The sequence below is a fragment of the Dermacentor andersoni genome, chromosome 8 (genome assembly GCF_023375885.2).
Source record: "Dermacentor andersoni chromosome 8, qqDerAnde1_hic_scaffold, whole genome shotgun sequence".
Classification (NCBI taxonomy): Eukaryota; Metazoa; Arthropoda; class Arachnida; order Ixodida; family Ixodidae; genus Dermacentor; species Dermacentor andersoni.
In genome coordinates this window covers 56,995,495-57,016,024 of record NC_092821.1, presented here as the reverse complement: position 1 = coordinate 57,016,024, position 20,530 = coordinate 56,995,495, and the positions used below count along the sequence as shown (strand labels likewise).

The 20,530-nt window shown below is 46.0% G+C and overlaps 1 protein-coding gene across 6 annotated transcripts in view; it reads left to right on the top strand.

Moving 5' to 3' along the window:
• LOC129383488 (uncharacterized) overlaps nucleotides 1-20,530 on the top strand; it is a 97,673-nt gene that overhangs the window by 19,386 nt on the left and 57,757 nt on the right. For all 6 annotated transcript variants that reach the window (XR_011895990.1, XR_011895992.1, XR_011895991.1 and 3 more), the window contains exons 3-4: nucleotides 13,026-13,084; nucleotides 20,212-20,355. Coding sequence is in view for 3 of the 6 variants with exons in the window: in XM_072289691.1 (XP_072145792.1) it covers nucleotides 13,026-13,084; nucleotides 20,212-20,355 (203 nt within the window). In the remaining 3 variants the exon portion in view is untranslated. The remainder of the gene's footprint in view (nucleotides 1-13,025; nucleotides 13,085-20,211; nucleotides 20,356-20,530) is intronic.

Genomic DNA, 20,530 nt, shown 5'->3' with positions numbered 1-20,530 from the left:
ACCCCCACCTTCGACTTGCGCGAGGTCGTAAAGCAGGAGTTGACAGCGATGACTACACCCACGACGCATCTTGCTCCGGTAGCGCGCTCCACCCCTACCTACGCGGATGTTGTTTCGCTACCCACCCCTACCGTGACTTCCGTGCCTACTGGCGTTTCCTATGACCATTTGGCTTCGATGGGAACCAGAGCACTTGCTGCGCCATCGAACCCTCAGTGGCGTCCACCTCGTCCGGTTTGTTTTTACTGTGGCATACGCGGCCATATATCTCGCTTCTGCCGCATGCGCCAGCAGGATGAAAGGCGAGGCTATGCTGAGCACGAAAGAGACCGCACTCGCCGATCAGACGACTACTATCCCGGACCGCACTCATTCCCTCAACAGCGTTCTCCGTCTCCACCAGCTGCTCCCAATCTGCCTCATAGTTCCCGTTCGGCCAGACGTCGTTCTCCATCCCCTTACCGGCGCTCTACATCACCACTTCGTCCCACTTCCCATTTTGTCGACCAGCACTCGGAAAACTGACTGTTGCAGTTTTTGGAGGGGAAACTGCTTCTTATCGGTCTTCAAAAATTCCTCCTGTTCGCCCGGCCAACATGCTTTCTGTGACTGTCGAAGGTGTTCCCGCATCAGCTCTCATCGATACCGGTGCCGCCGTTTCTGTTCTTCGGAGTGATCTGTGTTCCCGGCTCCGTAAAGTAAAAACGCCTTATCTTGGACCTATTTTGCGTGGCGCTAATAATGCATTCATTCACCCTGACGGACAGTGTACTGCTCGTGTTCTCATCGACGGCATACGCCACCACATCGAGTTTATCATCCTTCCAACGTGTATCCATGAACTTATACTTGGTTGGGACTTCCTACATTCTGCTTCAGCCGTCATTTCATGTAGAGAAGAAGTTGTCCACATCACAGATACAGAGCTTGAACCTGTTGCGGACTCTTCACTTTCATGCGTGAACTTGGTCCTCGCTTCAGACTACGTCCTGCGTCCTGGTCACGAAGACGTTGTAGCCGTAACGTCCAGTCAGATCGCCGACGGAGACGCCCTAGTCGCCCCTTCTTCCCGCTGTACTTCTCGCGGAATTCTCATTGCCACCTGTCTCGTCCGGTTTTCACGCGGCCGCGCCCTTCTGTCTGCTTGCAACACGACCCCAGATCCTGTGATGCTGCCCAAAGGGATGACTGTGGCAACCCTCGCCGACACTCAACCAATCTCTCTAGTCACGCTTTGCCCTTCTTCATCGCCAGCACCAACCTCAGGTTTGGATGATTCTTTCCCTCCTCCAGCCGTTCTTGGTTCTGACCTAACAGCCGCGCAGTCCGAAGCCTTAATGGTGGTCTTGGCAAAACACAAAGCCTGTTTCGATAGCTGTTCCTCTGTGTTGAGCCAAACTCCTGCGGCTACACACCATATCGAAACCGAAGGTTCCGCTATAATACGACGACGCCCCTATCGTGTATCGCCGTCCGAACGAAAGGTCATTGAACAACAGGTCGCTGACATGCTTGCGCGGAAGATAATACGACCTTCATCTAGCCCATGGGCGTCTCCCGTGGTCCTGGTAAAGAAGAAAGATGGCTCAGTTCGCTTTTGCGTGGATTATCGAGCGCTCAATAAGATCACACGCAAGGACGTATATCCAATACCTCGAATTGACGACGCTTTGGACACACTACAAGGGGCGGAGTATTTCTCCAGCATTGATCTTCGATCAGGATATTGGCAAATTCCGATGAACGAGACTGACAAAGAAAAGACCGCATTCGCTACACCGGATGGCCTTTATGAATTTAACGTGATGCCTTTTGGCCTTTGCAATGCTCCTGCCACATTTGAGCGCATGATAGACAACGTACTTCGTGGTCTAAAATGGAAGACATGCCTCTGTTATCTGGACGATATTGTCATCTTTTCGTCTGACTTCAGCCAACATCTTCAACGATTAGACGAAGTTCTCAAGTGCCTTGCGAATGCTGGTCTCCAGATCAATACAAAAAAATGCAAATTTGCAACCAAAACAATAAAAGTATTGGGTCACGTCGTCTCAAAAGATGGCATCCAGCCTGACCCCGACAAGATTAGTGCCGTTCTTCAGTTTCCTCGCCCCCAGCAACAGAAAGATCTACGTAGTTTCCTCGGCTTGGCGTCATATTTTCGTAGGTTTATACGCAACTTCGCAGCAATAGCAGCTCCTCTACACAAGCTACTGGTTACCGGTGCCACTTTCACGTGGACTAGCGACTGCGAGTCGGCTTTTCAAGCTCTTAAGCGGCATCTTACTTCCGGACCAGTGCTTCGCCACTTCGATAATCGTGCCCCCACCATACTCCATACTGACGCAAGCGCACAAGGTATTGGCGCAGTACTTCTGCAACGTAATACAGCATCTAAAGAGCAAGTCATAGCATATGCCAGCCGAACACTTTCTCCAGCTGAGCGGAACTACACCATTACAGAGCAAGAGTGCCTGGCTATCGTTTGGTCGATTCAGAAATTTCGCCCATACCTTTACGGCCGCCACTTCACCATCGTCACCGACCATCATGCTCTGTGTTGGCTGTCATCAATGAAAAACATGTCAGGACGCTTAGGACGCTGGATACTCCGCTTGCAGGAATATGACTTCACTATAACGTACAAGTCTGGAAAACACCATCATGATGCAGACGCATTGTCTCGCTGCCCACTCTCACTCTCTCCAGGTAACGCGCCGTCGTCTTCCCAACCACGTCGTTCCGATGCTACGCCTGCCTCTCACCAACTCTCGATAACATCCCTGGACCAAGTTACGCTTTCATCACGCTCTGATTTCGTCTCGCTTCAGCGGGCCGACTCCTACTGTCGAGCTCTCATGGATCGCCTTAGTGGGTTCGCCGAACCGCCCAACAGCCGCTTGCGACGCCAACTTCGACAATTCCGCCTTCAAGGTGGCGTGCTACACCGCTACATTTACCACCCAACAGGTCACCGGTGGGTCCCAGTTCTACCTCGCTGCCTTCGTTTGCGGGTATTAGAGGCACTTCACGACGATGTATCGGCTGGCCACTTAGGCTTCCACAAGACTTACGACCGCATAAAGACCCGCTGCTTCTGGCCTGGCCTATCCTCAACGGTGGCCAAATACATTGCCTCTTGTGCGTCATGTCAGCACCGCAAACGCTCGACATCCCCTCCTGCCGGTTTACTACAACCTCTCCCTTGCCCGGACGCACCTTTTGAATTTGTTGGCATTGATTTATATGGTCCCTTGCCGTTGACACCCTCCGGTCACCGTTGGATTGTCACTTCGGTCGACCATTTAACAAGATATGCCGAGACTGCCCCTCTGCGATCCGGCACCGCTTCTGAGGTCGCCGACTTTTTCTTGCGCGCCATCGTCTTGCGCCATGGGGCTCCTCGCGTTCTTCTCAGTGACCGTGGCAAGGCGTTCATTTCACAAGTCCTCGAGGAAGTTCTTCGAGCCACTAATACCGTCCACAAATCTACGTCCACTTATCATCCGCAAACCAATGGCCTTACTGAGCGCTTCCACCGTACGCTGTCTGACATGATTTCCATGTACATCCGTCCTGACCACACTGACTGGGATAAAATTCTTCCTTTTGTGACATTCGCATATAACACTGCTATTCAACGAACTACCGGCTACAGCCCTTTCTTCCTTGTGTATGGACGATCTCCTTCCACCATATTCGACAGAGAACTATTTTTCGCACCTTCTTCGCCTAACGCGTCGCTTCCGGAAGATTTCGCTGCCCGAGTTGCACATTGCCGTCAAATCGCCCGGCAAAGCACAGAAGCTACCCAAGCTGAGCGCAAGCGTTACTGCGACAACAAACGCCGTGACCTACGTTTTCACCCTGGAGACCAAGTCCTGCTTTGGACTCCAGTCCGCACCCCAGGCCTCTGTGAGAAGTTCCTTCCACGCTACATTGGCCCATACACCGTTGTGCAGCAAACATCTGCAGTGAACTATCTCGTTCGCCCAGTACACTCCGTCACTGACCGGCGCCGCCGGAGTGCTGAAATTGTTCACGTCTCGCGGATGAAGCCCTTCACTCCCCGTTTAGATAATCTCTAATCTGCGGCCAGGCTGGCCGCTTCCATGACGGGGGGAAGTTAGTGTAAGCACTATTAACGTACTTCGTCGTTTTCATTTGTACATAGCCATCATCATCTTCACTGTTCTTCGACTTCTTCGCGCGTGAGCTGGGGGCGTTGCCTTTGGTGGAATAAACAGCGCTGGACAACTTGATCGGTCTCGGTATTATATATATATATATATATATATATATATATATATATATATATATATATATATATTGTTACGCGCGAAGTACACCCTTCATCAGCTTTACGGATGAAGGGAGCAGCGTACTTTAGGTTGCACAGGTGAGCGCAAGAGCGGCCAGCTGGCTGATCAACTCAGCGTCGTCCTCTCCCTCTTTTCCCACTCGGGACCGCAAGCACGTTCACCGGTCTTCGTTTTCCTCACGCGTAACATACCTCTCTTTGCAGACGAAACTCGTTGGGCGTGTCACTCCATTTCTCTTGAAGTGAACAATTTCAAGCAGGCGGCATAGACCCCTTGGGTCCTGACAGCTTTTCTAAAACTCGCCGTGAGGCGAGCTATCTTATAGGTGACTACCGTGAGTCTGTTAATAATAACAAATGGTCCATCGTAGGTGGTCAAAAGCTTTTGGCATAACCCGCATTTCCGTACTGGAGTCCACAGCCAGACTTAATCACCAGGGCGATAGGTTACCGGATGGTGGCGAATGTCGCAGCGTGCTTTTGATCTGTACTGCGATGCCAAAGTGCGCAAACGAGCAATACGACGAGCTGCTTCGGCAAGGTAGACAGTCTCGACGACAGTGGGACTTTCGTGACTACAGAAAAGGAAAACCGTGTCGATTGTGTACCGGGGTGGTCGTGAGTACAGCAGGAAGAAAGGGCTGTAGCCGGTAGTCTCGTGCTTGGGGGTGCTGAACGCGTACGCGGTAAAAGGCAGTACTTCATCCCAGTTCTTGTGGTCGGATGAAACATACAGAGATAGCACGCTTACAATTGTTCGGTTGGTGCGCTGCGTAAGCCCATTCGTTTGTAGATGGTAGGGTGTCGAGCGACGCAAGTTAGATTCATACAAACGAAGCAGCTCCTCTACGTCATCCGCTGTGAATTGTCGTCCACGACCACTGATGATCCCGCATGCCGGACCATGTCGCACGATGAGATGTTGCAACAGGAATGTTGAAACGTCAGTGGCAGTTGCGGAGGGCACGGCCGCCGTTTCGCAGTAGCGTGTGAGGTAGTCGACGCAAACAACTGTGCAACGATTTCATTTGACTGATTTTGGAAAAGGGCCCACAAAGTCAATGCCCACTTGTCGGAAAGGCGTGCTTGGAGGCGGGATCGGCTGCAGGTGACCAGCTGGAGCAGTAGATGGCCGTTTGTGGCGCTGACACTGCATGCAGCTGGCCAAATAGGTCTCAACAGACTGTCGTATTCCAGGCCAATAAAAGCGTTCCTGAATCCGGCACAGCGTCCTCGCCGAACCTAAATGGCCAGACGTAGGGTCGTCGTGCATAGCACTCAGAATCGCTGTGCGAAGGCTCTCCGGTACCACTAGGAGAAAACGTACACCAGTGCTGGCAAACTTCTTATACAGGAGTCCATCACGTATACAGAAATGGCTTGCTGTCTTCGAAGCGGTTTTAGCGGTGAAAAGCGGTGTTAATTTTGCGTCTTTTCGCTGTTCTTCATTGAAACAGTCGAAGTCTGGAAAACGCGGCGACACAGAACTCACCAGGTGATCGAAGTCGTCGCCGTCACAGTCCGTAGTGCCAAGTGACATACGCGAGAGGCAGTCCGCATCAGCGTGTTGTCTACCGCTATTATAAGAGACGGTGAAGCTGTATTCTTGCACTCGGAGCGCCCAGCGCGCAAAGCGGCCATAAGGGTCACGAAGATGCACAAACCAACACAATGAGTTGTGGTCGGTGACAACGGTAAAGAGGCGTCCATACAGGTAAGAACGAAACCACTGAACCGCAAGTATTACCGCGAGGCATTCTTTTCCCGTGGCAGTGTAATTCTGCTCGGGCCTACTTAATGAGCGCCTTGCATATGCGATCACGTGTTTGCGGTCATCGTAGCGCTGAACTATGACTGCACCAATACCTGTGCCACTGGCATCCGTAGGGAGTTCCGCCGGAGCTGGACTGAAGTGTTGAAGAACCGGTTGTGACGTCAGCAGAAACTTCCGCTGACGAAAAGTTGAGTCGCACTCCGGAGTCCACTCAAAGGGGATGTCCTTTCGTAGCAGGCTTTTCAGCGGATACGCGACATCGAAGAATTTAGGAATAAAGCGGCGCAAAGAGGAACAAAGCGCCATCATGCTTCATGTCCTTCATGCTTCAAAGTCCTTCATGGTTCAACACATATTTTTCATCTATATTTAGTACTGAAGATCACTCCACCCTAACTGACGTTCCCGATTTAGACTATGAGTACATGACGCCCATCGACATTAATATCGACAGCATTGTATCTCTTATAAACAATCTTAAGTTATATAATTGTTGTGGCGTCGATGAGATTAATTCCCAACTACTAAAGAACACCGTTATGACTTCTAGCAAAATAATATATCACATTCTCAAACAGTCACTAACTTCAGCAGCGCTCCCGTCAGATTGGAAGACTGCGAAAGTAGTTCCCATATTCAAAAACTGTGACAGATACTCACAAGATAACTACCGGCAAATTTCACTCACGTGTATTTGTTGTAAAATGCTCCAGCAGATAATTGCTTCTGACATATACAACCATCTGGAATCAAACAACTTTTTTTTCACTAATCAGCACGGGTTCAGGAAGGGTTTGTCATGTAAGACACAGCTATTAGAATTCACGACTGACCTGCATTTAGACATGGACCATAATGTACAGATTGATAGCATATCCCTTGACTTTTTCAAGGCCTTTGATCGCGTAGCCCATTGCCGCCTGATTTGAAAGTTGAACGCACTAAGATTGGATTCACTGACAATAACTTGGCTCCGGAACTTTCTTTCTAATCGCCGACAATTTACAATGGTTAACAATCTTTCTTCGTACCTTTCCTATGTCACTTCCGGCGTGCCACAAGGTAGCGTTCTTGGGCCACTACTATTCTTAATATACATTAACGATCTTTCGAATAACTTAGCATCCCGAGTGCGAATATTCGCAGATGACTGCATTATTTACAGCCCTCAAACCAGCTCCGATGACCACCTCATTCTTCAAAACGGCCTTCATCTGATATTGGATTGGTGTAACACTTAGTTAATGACTCTTAATTCGTCTAAATGCAAAGTATTGTCTTTCACTCGTAAACACTCAATCTCTTCTTTCCAATATAACGTAAATAATACGACAATTTGTACAGCTACTTCTTACAAATACTTAGGCAATAATCTCGCACCATGGTTTTCCTGGGCCCATCACATTACTACTATATGTGCTAATGCTTCAAAATCACTTAGGTACTTTCGCCGAAACCTACGTAATTTGCCCTCTAACATCTGTAAGCTAGCTTATCAGACGTTTGTTCGCCCCCAGCTCGAATTTGCCTCTGCAATCTGGTCACTCCATCATAACAACCTAGTCAGCTTATTAGAACCAATTCAAGATAGGGCCGCCAGGTTTATCTCGCGTAACTACACCTACAATTCAAGCATCTCACACATAAAACTTGATAGTTCACTTCAGCCACTAAGTACTCGACGTAATTTTGCACTCATATCATTATTTCACAAGTACGTTCATGCGGATAGGAAATCTTTACGGCTTGAAGTCGCACCTTTGACATCTCGCAGATTATATAATCACCTCAGCTTCATACGAATCTACGGGAACACACATGCTTTCAACTGGTTGGCGCTTCCTTATGCCATTCGACTGTGGAACGCTCTTCCTGATTTCATCGTCTCCGAACGTAATCCCGATAAATTCCGCCAGCTCATCAATTCATATTCCACCGCCTAACTTCAATAAAGTGCATGAGGCTTTTTTTTCTTTTCCAGTTATGTGCTCTCCTGTTTATGAGCTCATCATTTCGCTTATTATTCTTGTATATTTTAGTATTGTTTGGTATTTGTACTGGAATGGCAACATTTTTTTCATTGTTTATTGAAGGAACTGCATCGTTTCTTATTTTCTAATATGTACATTGCGGATCCTGTTATTTTGTACAATGCTTTAACACCTGTATAAGATATGTATACATTTTTCCACTCTCCATTAATAATGTATGTCTATTATGTTTCGTTATATGCCCTACATACTTTTTTAATCCTACTGTAACGCCCTCCATACCAAATGCCTCATACGAGGCCTGTAAGGACATATTTAAATAAATAAAGCTACGGAGCTCCTTGACATAGTGCGGTGCACTAAACTCTTCAACGGCTGCTGTTTTCTGGGGGTCAGCGTGGATGCCAACCTTATCGACAAGGTGGCCAACCACAAGGGATTGGCCGACTCCGAAGTGCCATTTATTGGAGTTTAAAACTAAGCCGGCATTTCTGATGCAGTTCAGGACAATATCCAGACGCGAGTTGTGTTCGAAGAAGGTGCGGCCAAACATGATGACGTCGTCGAGGTAGCACATGCAGATGTTTCACTTCAAGCCACGCAGAATGGTGTCCATAAATGTCTCGAATGTTGCCGGAGCGTTGCAGTCCAAATGGCATCACAATAAATTCAAAGAGTCCGTCAGAGGTTACAAAGGAAGTATTTTCCTTGTCCTCAGGATGCATCGGAATTTATCAATAGCCGGATCGTAAATCTACTGAGGAAAAGTAAGAAGCGCAGTGAAGGCAGTCTGTTGCGTCATCAATGCGTGGGAGTGGGTAAACGCCGTTTTTTTCTTACAGCATTGAAACGACGATAGTCGACGCAAAACCTCTTGTACGACTCCCTTTCTCATCATTCCGTGCACCTGTTCGTTGATAATCTGGCGCTTTGATTGTGAAACGCGATATGGCTTCTGTCTAATCGGATTTGCCGAATCGTGTTGACAGTATGGCGTGTTCGAGACGCGGGGATTGCTGGTATTTTGTCTTTCTGCGATAGTCGAATACCGAAACGTGCTTTGAAAGCAGACCCACTAACGTTAGGCGTTCACTCGTGCTGAGCGATTTATTTACTATTGACAAAAGGGCCGTTTCCGCACTGTGGCCATCAGGTTCTTCCCGAACATATGTAAGTTAAGCCACTGATAAGGACGCGTGTTCCCTAGCGAAGGCTAATGTCAAGCCGTCTGGTAGTACAACGGGCTCCTTAGAACAGTTTACGTTCTATAAGCCAGTGCGTCCGCCTTTCATCGACACCACACAATGTAGCACCAGCATATTCTTCTTCCCACAGTTATTGTGCATCGGTTCTACGGTTGCATCGAGGCTGTCGGAATCAGCGCCGCAACAGACAACGGGGACACAAACTGTAAATGATGCAGGCACGACCGTATCAATAGAAACACACAGTGTTGTTTGGCGATCAACAGGGCTCTCCAAGAGGCCTAAGGGAATCCTACCACTTATGAATACCTGCCCTGTGCGGCAGTAGACAGTGTCACCACACTCCCGCAAGAAGTCCATGTCGAAAATTACATCCTATGTTAACCGAGAAATAATTACAAACTTTGTCTTAATAACATGGCCTCCCAAAAACACGTCAGCAATACACATACCAATAAGTCACAGCGGCTCGCCACTCACTCCACAGAAGTTTGAATCTTCGTCCCATTTAAACAAATCTTTCATCCTAACACGTCTTTAAAAGATACACTCTTGACCAAAGTTATTGCGCCTCGGTTTGCCAGAGCCATCAAAGACACACTTTCTAGAAGAACGCGCCCATCTCCAGCGACCTCACCTCTATCGGTCGCGCTAGCTGGTTTTACGGGGACGAAAGGGACGCGGTGCGAGGCAGCGGTGAGAGAGAACGGGGAGCAACAACGTTGCGGTGGGAATGTCAAACTCCCGTCAAATGCCGGGGAGCGATTCCGGGAGCTGCTCGGCCAATACTCGTCGCCAGATGATACGTGTGCTGGCCACGGGGAGCCGTGGGGCCGTTCGGAGGGCCGTGAAAACTCTGAGGGCTGGCCATACCACGTGGTCATACGCTGGTTGCAAAACCGCGGTATATGACCCGGGACACCACAGGAGTAACACACCGGAAGAGGTTGAAAACTTGGTTGTTCATCGATGAAACGGATATTATAATTTTCCCTCGTGTAGTGGTTCTTGGCGTGTGTCACCACGATACATCTGGCGTCGAGAAGGCGTGCGCTGAGCGCATTGGTCATAGCGCGAAGTCGGAGGGCGTGTTGTCATCCTCGACTGTGGGGCTGCGCTGTACTCTACGGCCGCTGCGCTAACCATCGGTTGCCAAGGGGCCGAATGTGGTGCAGTCATAGCCTCACGTCACGTGTACACGCCATGGTGGTCAGCAGTGGATCGCAACATCTCTTCGTGGCGGGAATGTTCCTCGCGGACAATCTGTGGAATGGTCGAAGGACGAAGGAAGGTCGAGGCAAGGGCTCGTGTGCACACTGGCAACCGTCGTAACGTTTGCCAACCGACTAAACTTTGGCGTAATCGGACGCAACTTGGGCGTTCCAAAAGTTAAGGAATGACGAATGACGTCGCAAAAAGAATTGAGGTTTTCCTTTCCAATTAGAAATTTACACACATGATCAGGCACTCCTTTCAGGAAATGCTCAACTTCATCTTCTTCCGACATGCGAGCCCTGACTACCTTCCACATCTTTAACACTTATTCGATATTTGAGCGGCATGTCTCACCCGGCGGCTGCGCCCGTTGCGACGATGTCTGCTCTGCACGCTTCTTTTTGGCGACTGAGTCTCTAAAACACGCCTTTAACTCTTCAACAAAAAGTTCCCATGTCGTAAGCGCGTGCTCGTGGTTCTCGTACCACACGAATGTGGTATCGGTCAGGGAGAACACCACATGGGAGAGCTGAGCGGTTGCAATCCCCCCGTAGGACTTGCTCACTCGTTTGTAGTGGACGAGCCCCTCGTCGGCATCTTCCACACTTTGCCTGCGAAGGTGGCTGGAACTCGGTAGTATGGCAGTGGACTGGTAGGCGTTGCCTTCGGAGAGGCTCCTTCTTCTGGCATTTCGAAGACAGTCACGGCTGATGGCGGGAGGTCAGAATGGCGACGGCTTCGACGAAGCTGCAGCAGTGACGGTTCCTTTGTTGTGACTGCTACTCCGCACCCACACCACGCGCGACGGAGACCGTTTATCCCCCTTACGAATGAAGGGGGCCGTTTACTGTAGGTCACGAAGGCGAGCGCAAGAGCAGCCAGCTGGTTAATGAAGTCAGCGTCGTCCTCTTCCTCTTTTCCCATTCGGAACCGAAAGCACGTTCACTGGTCTTCGTTTGCCTCACGCATAACATCACACACACACACACACACAGACACACACACACACACACACACACATATATATATATATATATACCAGTAACTTCTGCCATGGGCACTCTTTAATAAAAAAGCATTACTATAGATCAGAACTTTACGGCATGAGGACCTGTGCGAGGTATGCTCAGACGATGGGGCTTGCGAATATTTTCCTAACTAACGCCAGGCGCAGACTTCACGGAGGTGCCACCAGATCACGCAGCGTGTTCAGTGGCGAGCGCTAGACGGTAACCGGACTGCATATGCATAATATATAATGCGTCTCAGGGGTGGCCCACAAGGTGTGTCTCTAAGTTGCTTCAACACTAATTCCGACCTAAAGTATGTTTACCCCTTCCGCGATGACAACTGACGTGTACAAAACTCCATTGAAATTCCTATACCTTCTTTTCCGATTTACCCCCACATTGAAGCACCTCTGATCCGCATCAACCAAACCTATACAGCACAGGTACATAAGTTGAAAACATGGGGATTACACTGATCATTTCTAATTACAACTATGAGGTCGTCATAACTGCACTGAATACACAGATAAGTATTCCACCATTAGCCACTCTCCGTAAAGCAACGCTTCCTTTCCTTTATATGTTCCTTATATGTTCCGTGCCACAGGCACGGTAGAGTGGTTTAAGCTCAACCTCTGAGCACTAATTTTTCCTACACGCAGCCCAAGACTTCAACATTCTAACCAGCTGCATAACCTTGATAACTGATCCCTGACATTTAGCAGCTGCCATGCAAGAACACCGCTATTCATGTCCTGTGCGTATGAATAGATCACCCAGTTTTCATGCATTGACTCTCCAGGACACTTGACGTACAATGACAAAAACCATGATTCTGCAGCAACAATTAAGGTTCAGTACAAAATTGGGCATTAGTCGTGTAAGACTAAACAAGTTACAATTATGAAATACCACGCCTGCTCAAATGAGATTTCCTCAACCTGTTCTATGATGCTTGACAAAATTTAGTTGCTGAAGAAATTTAAATTTGGCGTTATTCTCCAAAACAATCGTCTTCCGCGGACTCTGCATTACTTTTATCATGGCACACAATGCGCACAGCCTACCACATACTGCATCGTTAGACTAGTTGACCTCAGCTATGGCACGGGGTGATGAATTTTTTTTTGTGTGTGACGTATTCGGAAGACTTGGTTGATATATAGCCTAAAACGTTGTGACAACGGCGGAGGTTACAAAAGCAATGTTTAATTGTATCGGGTAAATAAGGCAAGTAGAATTATTGTGTGAAAACTAAATATTGCTTTAAGATACCCAAATCCTGATGGCCAAATTTTCAGAGCATAACCCCTGACTTTTTTTGACGGAGCTGCACTTTGCCTTTTGGAACTAAGGAACGTGAGGAAATGTAGTCACTATTTGCGATTAACCACACTCGTGTAATTATATTCTGCTTTCCAAACGGCGTTTTTCCTGGCCTGAATGTATTGATGCGGATTACTTTTGTGTCTGATTCTGCATCGCTGTGCGGATACTTTTTTTGTTCAGGACAGGAAAACACTATCGGACCAGGTGAACATAACGTCAGAGAGAGTGATGTCAAAAAGGTAAGCACTTGGACCTGTGCGTCCAGTTTCTTTCACGGGCGTGGTTTAGTACATATGGAAGAAAAATATGTTTTTAGTGTCAGCGTACATTGCAGCTGCCATTGTGTTTAGTATGTCGCACATAATCAAAATTTAGTTATATGCGGTCTTGATGGTGAAGGCTAACGTTCTTAAATATATTTTGTTTCGATGCAAAAATATTGCGGTACGCTGGAGAAGCTGCAGAGTACATATATTAAAACTTGCTTAAAACGTAAGTAAAGCGGCGTAATGCTTACAGTTTCAGTTCGCGTTTCAACGTACCTAACTTTATATGAACAACGCCTTAGGAAAATGTTGTATGGGATTTCAAGCGCACTGCTACTACTTCAATTTGTTGAATAAGTGAGCGACACATGATCGCCCTATATAAAGGAAAGTACCCTTTACATATCTTGCTAGGCTAAATCAGGAGTTCCCGATGGCAGAATTACAACAAAAACTTGCATCTTATATAATAAAAAACAGTGAGTGCCAGAAGCGGTCCTTATGAGCGCCTTGTCCGCGCAACATGACCCACGTGAATTAAAAGAAAAATAACAAAAATAAACGAAATAAGCCCACAAATTTCTCTAAGGCAGACGTACTCCGTATAGGTTTCGAAGGAGTAAAGTTGTTTTTGCCGACATCAAGAATGTGACATGCCAGTTCGTGCAATGAACTTCATACTCTTAATTAAAAACACCTGCTTTGCCAAGGTGCTCGCGAATTGCAAATTAAAATTCTGCAAAACCAATTTTTGCGGCTTACATGGAGGTGTTTTTTCAATGAAGCAACATTTTAGAGTACCTCAACCGACGAAGACAAGCACGTGGGGAATTTTTTCGTGATATGCTGCTTTTTCTTCATAGCAATGGAATAATAAACGTAGAACGTATAGCTCCCAAAAGAAGTACACTTGGGTTTCCCGAGCACAGACTGCATACAGATTGGGTAGACGCTTCAAAGTAAAGATGTAACAAAACAATTAACCCAGAGACATATAGATGCAAGGTTTTCATTCTCATTGAATCATTCATTATTCAGTAAACGACCCGCGTGGGAATCACATTGTATGTAAAGAATCCAGTTATAAAATCATTGCCATAAAACCTGTTTCGTAAGAACTGCTGCGCAAAAGTTAGAAGAAAAAATGCTCTTATGGGAAATACAGAGAAGGAGACCACACAAAAAATCTCGAGAGTAATATAGAAAACAGAATGGTATAGAAGATATCTCAAAAATTTGTTTGGAGCAAAGTATTGCCAGCATTTTTACATAAAAGCTAGTTATATTTACTAATCAATACATCAAATTAATTCAATTTTCGCTCCCTGGCAACATTATCTTAAATTTATTCAAGTTACTACTGGCAGCTGGTGAAATGAATTCATAAAAGGCTGAAAAGTTATAAAGTGTGCATTAATACCTCATTTGGCTTGTTTCAAACATATCGTGAATCTGGAAAATAAGAACTTAGTCTTGAAAGACGCAATCATGGCATCAGAAATCTCGACCACAATAGGAAAGTCTGAAATTCCAGAAAATGGGTAAAAATGCCATGATAAGGTACTTTGAAAGCATGTTTGTCTGTGCTACTCATTTCATTATCACTTCTGGAATCATAGGAAAAAGAACAAATAATAAATTAATACACATCACATGTACGTATATCTGATGACTTGGAAGATCCATCCATTTGTCCTATATTTTCAAGCATGTTATTGCAATTCCATTCATATAGCCTGCATTCATGACTGAATAGCAGTTACTAGAGAAAAGACGAATCTAAACTGATCCTTGCAACGTTTAACACCCAAACCCTCTCGAGTGAGGCTAGCTTAGCAGGACTCTTCGAGGAACTATCAGACATTGTTTGGGATATCATCCGCCTTAGTGAGATTAGAAGAACTGGTGAGGCTTATACATTGCTGACTGGCGGACATGTCCTCTGCTACAGAGGTCTCCCAGATAAAAAGCAATACGGGGTAGGATTCCTAATCTATAAGGACATACTGGGCAACATTGACGAATTCTACAGCATTAATGAGAGGGTAGCTGTAGCCGTAATCAAACTTAATAAGAGGTATAGAATAAATGCAGTACCTGCCTACGCTCCAGCATCCAGTCACAATGATGGGGAAGTAGATCAGTTTTATGAAGATGTTCAATTAGCGATGAGAAAAGTATAAACTCAGTATACTGTAGTAATGGGCGACTTCAATGCAAAAGTGGGGGGAAAGCCGGCTGGTGAACAAGCAATTGGCAACTACGGCGTCGATTCTAGGAATGCTGGAGGAGAGATGCTGGTAGAATTCGCAGAAAGGAATAAGCTTCGAACCTTCTTCAGGAAGCATGGCAAGAGAAAGTGGACTTGAAAAAGCCCTAATGGTGAAACAAGAAATGAAATTGGCTTCCTACTTACTGCTGATCCCAGCATAGTGCAAGATGTAGAAGTGATAGGTAGGGTAAAGTGCAGTGATCATAGGTTAGTGAGGGATACGATTCACCTCAATTTGAAGAGAGAAAGAAAGAAAATTGGCCAAGAAGAACCAGGCCAACCTAGAGGCAGTAAGGGTAAAAGTAGGCAAATTCAGGCTGGTCCTTACCAACAAATATGCAGCCTTAGAACAAAGACATGAAGATGACATAGAGGGAATGAATGAAACTGTAACTAGACTGGTTTCAGAGGCAGCAATCGAAGGGGGAGCCAAGGCGCCAGGGCAACCAGTAGGCAAGCTCTCCCAAGTAACAAAAGATCTATAAAGAACCGACGAAGAAAGAAACTGTCCAACTGAAGAGATAAGATAGAATATGCGAAACCGTCAAAATGATTAACAACGAGGAAATAAGTGATATTCGAAACAATGACGTGAGAAAGACTGAAGCAGCCTTAAAAAATCGACGCAGCCTAAGATACAACCAAGATAGATGCACTGACAGATAAGCAGGGTAATATCATCAGTAATCTCGATGAGATAGGAAAAGAAGTGGAAGGATTGTTCACTGACCCCTACAATACCCAGGGGAATCAGGGTACCTATGTTAGAAACAGTAATAAACAGGATAAAAAAAACTCCTATAACTAGAGATGAGGTCACAAGGGCCTCGCAAGACATCAAAAAAGGTAGAGCTGCATGAGAAGACGGAATACCAGTCGATTTAATCAAAGATGGTGGAGACATACTGCTTGGAAAAGTGGTGGCTCTTTATACGAAGTGTCTATCGACTGCAAGGGTCCCAGAAAACTGGAAGAATGCAAACATTATACTAATGCACAAAAAGGGAGACGTCAAAAATTGAAAAAAAAAAAATTATTGGCCCATTAGCTTGCCACCAGTATTATAAAAAATATTTACTAAAATAACCTCCAATAGAATAAGGGCAACACTGGGATTTAGTCAACCAACGGAAGAGGTTGGCTTCAGGAAGGGATACTCTGCAATGGTTCACATACATGTCATTAATCAGGTTATCGAGAAATCCAAGGAGTACAATGAGCCTCTCTATATGACATACATAGATTACGAAAATTCATTTGATTTAGTGCAGATACCAGCAGTCATAGAGGCATTAAGTAATCAAGAAGTACAGGACGCTTACGTAAATACCTTGGCGAATATCTACAGTTGTTCCTCAGCTACCTTAATTCTACACAAGAAAAGCAGGAAGGTACCTATAAAGAAAGGGGTCAGACAGAGAGACACCATCTCTCCAATGCTATTCACTGCCTGCTTGGAAGAAATATTCAAGGTACTAAACTGGGAAGGCTTACGAGTAAGGATCGACGGCGAATATCTCAGCAACTTTTGGTTTGCTGATCACTTCAGCGACAATGCAGGCGATTTACCACAAATGATTGAGGACTTTAACAGGGAGAGTGCAAGAGTGGGGCTGAGGATTAATATGCAGAAGACAAAGATAATGATGAATAGCCGTGCAAAGGAAGAAGAGTTCAGGATCGCCAGTCAGCCTCTAGAGTCTGTGGAGGAGTACGTTTACCGGGGTCAATTAACCACAGGGAACTCTGATTACGAGAAGGAAATTCATAGAAGAATAAAAATGGGTTGAATCGCATACGGCAGACATTGTCAGCTCCTGACTGGAAGCTTGTCATTATCATTGACAAGGAAGTTATACAATGAGTGCATTTTACCAGCGCTGACATGTGAGGAAGAGACTTGGAGAGTGACAAAGAAGCTTGAGAACAGGTTAAGCACCGCGCAAAGAGCAATGGAACCAAGAATGCTAGGCATAACGTTAAGAGGCAGAAAGAGAGCGGTTTGGATCAAAGAGCAAACGGGTATAGATTTTATTCTAATTGACATCAAGAGAAATAAATGGAGCTGGGCATGTAATGCGCCGGGTAGATAACCGTTGGATCATAAGGACTACCGAATGGATTCCACAAGAAAGAAAACGCAGTCGAGCACTGCGGAAAACTAGGTGAAGCGATGAAATTAGGAAAGTGACGGGCGCTAGTTGGGATCGGTTGGCGCAGGACACGGGTATTCGGAAATCGCAGGGAGAGGCCTTCGTCCTGCATTTGACATAAAAGAGGTTGATGATGATTATTATTATACAACACATAGTTCCACGTATTTAATATACCATATACGTTCTCAACAATAACTCTGGCGTTTTTAAGAGACTAAAAAGCCGCAACAAAAGTCATCCGCCGGATTTGAAATGTTGAAACACTTTTTAAACACGTGCGCTGTTTATAAAAAGTGATGCCGTGATTTCACGTCTATTGCAATGATGCCGAAAAAAATATGTTTCTGTGAAACACACAGGAACTAGCTCAGGAGTTAACCACAACACAGAGTAACTTGCTTTACACATTCCTGCAGCCTATTTTAGGTAAGTCAGGCCAAACTTCAAAATATGCTCACCTGGGTTTCAAGAATTGCTTTCTTTTTTAAGAATTCAAATTTCGAGAATTTCAAGTATTGTTCACTGCGCTCTTGAACAAGTGAAAGCACTGCGCTATGAGCTTAAGTAAATAATCGCTGGTCACTTTTTACCTGGCCTTTCAAAAACGTTTAACGCATACAATTAAACGGAAGATATTCGATGCAGATGTTGAGCCGATTGAGAAATATGCAAATAATTTCTTTCTGTGATGAGAACAGCTGTGGTTTTAATTTTTCCGGGCTGCTACTAAAGCGCAATATAGAAAGAAGTACTACATGACTATGCGCAGCGCCGAGCGACATTATTGCCCCCAACCATGAAGCCAAAACAAAGGATTGACGCTGCATGGAGACTGCAGTCATGAATAGGCCGCAAGAAAAGCAAAGTCGCGGTTTCGCCCTAAAGGCGAATCATTCATTGCGATAGCGATTTCTTAGAAATAAGGATAGTTGTTTGATCGGCGGTATAAATTTGGAAACATTCGCTTACTAACTGAACTAACAAGCACGGTGTCAGCATGTTAAAGCAAACATTAACAAGCTTGGTGTCAACGCTCACAAGCAAACCTAAACACGTCAAACTCGATGAGCGCCTACGCTCGCTGTCACAGACGCTGGTGTGAACAAGCACAGCAGCAGAAGCGGGCGAGGTAACCTTCGTGCGGTTTATGGCTTCAACGCAAGAGCGGCGAGAACGCAGCTTGCACAAAGATATAAGCCGCCTACACAACTCTTTCAAGATGCGGAGAGTGTGACCGCGCGCACCCGTGCAACGTACGCATTTGGCGAAATCGTACCTGCCCGCAGCCCCCTCTTCACCCTCCCGCGCTGCGTTCCCGCTTTCCTCCGTATATGGCGCACCAGATTCAGCTGCGATCGACGTTACCCTTTACGCCCATTGGGGGAAATGCGTAGTTGCTTCCGGAGCATGACGCCACCCTTCTCTCCTTCTCAACCCCCCGCAGCCTTTCGCGCGACGAAAGAGGGCGCGTTTGCTCCCCGCTTTCTTCCGAGGCGCGCGCCAGATTGAGCTGCGATCGTCGGCTTCCCTCGCGTGCTTTGCGACAGTGTTATCGCGCTTGAATGTTGTACGGAACATCACGGCGATGCCAATGGCAACGGCAAAAAATGCGCCTCGAAGTGTCCATATGATTGTTATCACAATAAAAATGACATGGCGTTGTCAATGGAAAATGTCAAAATGAAAAATGGCGATGGCCACGCCTGTAATCTCCAATGCATCGCCATCTGCCAACAAAACTCCTTGCCCTTAGCCAAGCGTCAAGAAATTCCTTCAGTTATTTATTGGACATCTCATCGCTTCAACTGAGAGAATACCTAGTGAAAAGAGCAAAAGAAGTGCTGTTCGTTTCTTTGGTCTGCGTGCCGCATCGATAATTTGTTCCTGCCATGTTTTAGGGCCACATTGTCGCTGCGCGTGAGCGCGTTGTCTCGTGGTACTTTATATTTCGCACGCTTACTTTGCAGCTCGGTGAAGATTAAAACCACATCAGTTATCGTCATAAAAAGAAATTATTTGAATAGTTCTCAATAGGCTCTACACCAGCTTCTACTTTTGATTCTTCGTTTAAATGAATGGTTTAAAAGTTGGTTAATTACGTACGCTTTCAGTAAAGGTATTCTGAGTTTCTCAATGGGACAGCGAACAACATGCAGTTGGTTTATCTTAAAGTTTGGCCCGAGGCTACATTAAAGTTTGACCCGCGTTACTGAAACACCCGGCATAACATTTGTTACTCTCTCGCGGGAACTTCCGAAAGCTAGAATATTACGATGATGCGGTGCAATTATATGTCCCATAAAAAACTTGCTGCTGAATGGTGGTCTGCTTATTTTGCTGAATAATTGTTGACTTAGATTTTTTTCTTATTATTAGTCACATATTTCTAGCCCTTACCAAACAAAGGGCTCCAGTTTTGCGAATTCTTATTGAATGTGACGTCATTATCTTAATTCAATTCATTCTTCCGCATGTCAGTCACTGTGTAATCAATAGTCTTGCTGCCAGGAGCGTGTTTTTATATGTGAAAATTACTTTTTATTAAAGATAAATTACCTTACTTTGGTACTTTCCCATTCTCCTTCCTTCCACTGAGACAATACATCCAATCTTTGTCCGCTGAAGGACGCTAAATACGCTGACGTAGCGCTACAATTCTGCCGTGCTTGCAGTTGCTGAGTAGCCACCATCACCTCATCATAAGCCGGGGAATTTATCAGAGCCCTGACCATCCACTTTGCGTGCGATCTCACTTGATATCAGTTTCGGATGTTACATTTCGGCACAAGTTAAGCTATCAAGAACGGGAGTTCAAGGTAAGAACTTTGTTTGTTATACACCGAAATAACAGTTGATTTCTATAGATTATTTACGAGTAATGAATTTGTTATTCTGCACGAAACTCACATTTTCGCCCGAAAGGCGAAGCATCGATTGCGATAGCAAATTATTAGACTGCTGTACGAAGTAAACGTATTAGTTTTATGCCCC